The sequence below is a fragment of the Frankliniella occidentalis genome, unplaced genomic scaffold (genome assembly GCF_000697945.3).
Source record: "Frankliniella occidentalis isolate FOCC.00 unplaced genomic scaffold, Focc_3.1 Scaffold119, whole genome shotgun sequence".
In the NCBI taxonomy this organism is placed as follows: Eukaryota; Metazoa; Arthropoda; class Insecta; order Thysanoptera; family Thripidae; genus Frankliniella; species Frankliniella occidentalis.
In genome coordinates this window covers 9851-14176 of record NW_026267247.1, presented here as the reverse complement: position 1 = coordinate 14176, position 4326 = coordinate 9851, and the positions used below count along the sequence as shown (strand labels likewise).

Genomic DNA, 4326 nt, shown 5'->3' with positions numbered 1-4326 from the left:
CAAAACACCCTCTAGCGCATAAACAATGAGAGATAGAGCCGAACGGACGAAGTTTTCGTCCATGCTCTCCACTCTTCTGTAATACCAGAGCAAAACATAGTTGCTCTCCTCCAAAGCAGGCTTTTGGGGGCCCTTTGGCTTTTGGCTTTTGATACTTTCGGCAGGTCATTTTTTGAGCTAGAGATCTGGTCTTTGAACTCGATCTCCCATTTTTACTATGAAAAACGACCGTGAAAATTTAAGGTCACTAGCTCAATTCGTTCTCGAGTTATTGTGCCGACAGGCAGTCTGACGGACACGTAGACACAAAAAGTTTTATTTTCCAGTCAGACGGAATAATATTCTTCACTTTTACCTAGCCAATGTTAGTAACAAAACGTAACAAAAAACATGTTTAAGTTAAAGTAGGAATTTTTAATTATGACCGATACGATAAATATACGATGAATATATATTTCGTTGATACTGAGAAGAAAAGTTAGAGAAGTCTAATGACTAACTTATTTTAGAACGGCTATATTAAGAGTTACAACTTATAACTCCAACTTTTAAGGCTGTAAAGTAATAGGATACAGAGGCATGGGTGTCTGTGCCGCAGTAGTAGTACGTAAGAGAGTTGGTGAAAGAATAGATAGTAGCGAGGGTAATAGAGTGGGTAAGAGAGTAGGTAAGAAAACGAGTAAGAGAGTCGGTAATACAGTCGGGTATTTAAAAAAAAATAGTAAGAGAGTCGGGAAAAGAGTGGGTAAGAAAGTCGGTAAGAAAATGGTCAAGAAAGTGGGTGAGAGAGTAATAATAAGAGTAAGAAATGTAATAACCTGAGAAAATGAGGCAAAGACACATTAGTGAAAGAATTTTACTCAGGATCAATTTAATTCAAGCGAGTTCGCGAGAGACGCGAATACGACTAAGATAATGTTCGACAGATTGTGTAATGTGTAAGGGTAAAGTCATGTCTACAGCGTGTTTCGCGCCGTGGCCCCTGATGAGGGTGACTAGTAAATATAGAAATGTTAGTCATAAGGTTAAGGAAAATTTGATAAATGGACATTCAAAATATTTTGAAAATAATTTTTCTAGACTGTTTGGATAAGCAATTTCCGAAACTGTTCTGGGAGCACATTTCCTAGTTGATTGTTTGGACATTAAATTTCAATATTACTGTGTCCTGTTTTCACGTGATGTATCCAATTTTATTTTATTTTCATATACAAATTCTGAGCGTTTGTCGGAAACTGTACCCAGCATCATCGGAAGGTGGTCATGTCGCAGTTATGGCTGGGATTTGGGCTCGCCACTCGGTCCGTGCAGTTGCGGCAGTGATAAACCAGGACCGCCATTCTCTTGAAATCTTCATGTGCGTCCCATTCCAAGTAGGTTATATTCCAAGTGCTAGTACTACGCCCAGAAAATGGCATCCTTAGTAGAAGACTAACAGCGTCATATCAAAATCAAATACACCTTAAATATGGGCAACATAAGACCGGCGGCCTAGGTCCAAGGTAAAGTTGAAATTAATGTAAGCACGCTGGCCTTAGCAAACATAGAAGTATAAGGTCAAGTGTTTTAATATCTGGCAAAATTAGTTGTTTTTAGACTTCCTCGAAATCTGAGCAGCTTTCCTCAAACCAAGGGAGTCCCGCGAAGTTTTTTCCTTTTTCCTTCGAAAATGAAACATTGCTTTTACGGTGCGAAGTGCGAGGCTTAGCTGAATGAATAACGTGGTTGCGCTGCAATACGAAGGTCGCCGGTTCGAATCAGCTCGAGGTAAGTCCAAATTAGTACATGACAAGTTACCAGTATGATTCGCAGGTAAAGAACAACAGACAGGGGACATGGAGAGGGAATAACGATACACTTCTAGGAAAACTAAAATATATGTTTGTTTTTATCTTATTGTACAATAATCACACGGGCACTTTCCATGAGTGTTGCACATGTACTATAGGCGCAGAAAGTAGTGAACCCTTTTTGCTTGGAATATGGACGTCAGAGGGGTTCGATTCTTCCTGCGCTGATATTACGACACGCATGTGAACGGTGCATGCGATCACGAGCAACATAAATATCCATGCGACTACATGTGAAATGTGCCATGTGCCGTAACAAATTTCCTTCACATACCCATGTGAACGTCCATGTAAATTTTTGCCTCGTAAGTGATTACTTCCTAGGGCATCTGACTGCTTTACCAGTGTGCCTTGGTCCTCCATGAAGGAAACCATTTTCTGGGCGTACCAATTGTGGACTGATGCAGGTCACTCGTATCCCTGCAAAGATCCCTTTTGTACTTTTGGTGCGCTCTTCAGACGGTCGATAACCGGGGCCAGGTGCTGTAAACTGAGTCGACTTAATGCCACGTTAGGTTACGACGGGCCTCTGCGGACAGGGGACTCTTGCCGTGCGACGCGTAGCCACCGTACGTTTGCATGACCCAACGACAGCCATGCAAGAGCTGCGTAACGTGTCCCTGTTCAGCGATGCGGTTCCCAGGGACCTGGGAGGGTGCACGGTGCGCGCTGATCTAAGTGCGGGGGCGACGAACAAGAGGTGTCGTCTCTCCAGGGACAGACTGTCGCTGCAGTCAAACATTCTCAAGGGTAAGTGGAATATTTTGTGAAACATGATTGTATGGCATTGTCATCCTTAAAATGAGAATCTGGCTCTGTCCAATCGATTAAATGGCGCGAAGACTGGCCACATTTCGAAAGAGCGACTACGAAAAGCCCTTTCGACGCGTCCGTGCAACAATATCCTATATCTGTTTTGCTGTCCCGAAAGACTATCCTATCTGTTTCGCTACCCCTAAAGACTAGCCAAACTTACATAGGGAGTTAAGCGAGTCTTTTGGTAAAGCGAAACAAATAGGATAGTCTTTCGCGGCAGCAAAACAGATAGGATATTCTTGCGCGGATGCGTTGCTTTGCATATAGTTAGAGTTATCATCAGTTGTTCGGGGTGTAACACCGTCACCGTTGTGAGTTGGCCAATTCTGTCAGCTCATATTGCGTCATGACCCCTGAGGCAGGAAATGGAATGTAAACCCACAACACTGCTCATAAGGGTGTTCACTCTGACCCTCTGGTACCTGAATATAAGGTGGGAACTACGAAATTTCATTTTCGGATGTGTGTGATTGTGCGGAATGTCGTCCTATTGACTTTTGGGTAATTGTCAGGGCTCCGTAACTTATCATGACACGAACAAATGTTAGTTATTCAACGAAACAAAACACATTGCTTATGTAAAAGTCACAACAGTCATGGATTTTCAAATATGAGCGATATTTATTGTAGTGTGGAGAAAAGTTGGACGAGTGGAATACCTAATTAAATTTTAAAAGGCTACACTAAAAGTTACAAGCAAACGTTAACTCTGTAAATAACGTTAAAGGCTGCTAAATAACAAGATTTGGACCCCTGGTCAGTACTGTACACAAAGTTTCCGCGTGAGGTACCCCTCGCCTATTCTCACTTGATTCGTACACATCCAGGAATATTGGAGGCAGCTGCCTCCTTCCGCCACTTCCGCGCCTCCCTGTCGGTAAGCGAGCCCGATGACAACTCTGTCACACTGCTGCCCGATGGAACCTTAAGTGGACGCCTCGGCCGGCTCCAGCGCGGGGCTACTGACCTGGCACTGGCGCCTTACACCTACAGCCCGCTGCGGATGCGCCTGCTGCGTCCCAGCACCGCATACCTGATGGACCCCGCGATGGTAAGCGCGAAAACATGTGGTGTTCTTACAACTCGCCTCTGTCGTAACTTCTGAATGTATATAGGTTTTATTTAAGGATTATATAAGGTATAAGATTATTGGCTGATTTGTCTGAACGACAACGATGCTTATAACTCTAGCGAGAACAAAGGTTCGTGTCCGTCTGTTTATTTGTTTGTGCGTTCGTCTGTCTGTAATGGCGATAACTCGAGAATGGATCGAGATAGTGACCTAAGATTTTCAGGGTTGCTTTATGAAAAGCCAGAACTCATAAGATTGCGGTCTCTCCAACGATAAAAAAAAAAAAAAAACTGTGACAAAATAATTAGCCCTCAGGAAATAGACATTCTACTTGAGCAGACCGCAAAGCCAGTGCGCGAATTCTTAATCTCAGCTGTGGCGTGGTGCGGCGGCGCACTGCCGCTGCTACGCGGTGAGCTCTGCGGATGCTTTGTGGCCTGAATGAGAGGACGGTCTTTTTCTAAGCCCTGTGGGCTACTGTTTTTAGCCCGCCCTTCTGCTTTGAAAAAGCTATCCAGCGGGCTTATGCAAACGATCTCGTGTCTGTGTGTCTGTCTGTCTGTTCCACAAGAAGGAGATGTGCTAGAG

General features: G+C 43.8%; 1 protein-coding gene across 1 annotated transcript; it reads left to right on the top strand.

Annotated features, from left to right (window-relative positions):
* Positions 1-437: 437 nt before the first annotated feature.
* Positions 438-3985, top strand: LOC127749998 (uncharacterized). Its single transcript, XM_052270361.1, has 3 exons — positions 438-1373; positions 2366-2600; positions 3494-3985. Exons 1-3 carry the CDS (start codon positions 1182-1184, stop codon positions 3769-3771), a joined length of 705 nt encoding a protein of 234 aa, XP_052126321.1. The 5' UTR covers positions 438-1181; the 3' UTR covers positions 3772-3985.
* Positions 3986-4326: the final 341 nt, after the last annotated feature.

What these genes read in the sequence shown, in the direction of transcription:
- LOC127749998 (XM_052270361.1), top strand. Translation starts at nt 1,182, where the DNA reads ATGTATCCAATTTTATTTTATTTTCATATACAAATTCTGAGCGTTTGT. An exon ending in TCATGTGCGTCCCATTCCAA is followed by an intron (nt 1,374 to 2,365) that starts GTAGGTTATATT and finishes ATGCCACGTTAG; the next exon opens with GTTACGACGGGCCTCTGCGG. An exon ending in GCAGTCAAACATTCTCAAGG is followed by an intron (nt 2,601 to 3,493) that starts GTAAGTGGAATA and finishes GTACACATCCAG; the next exon opens with GAATATTGGAGGCAGCTGCC.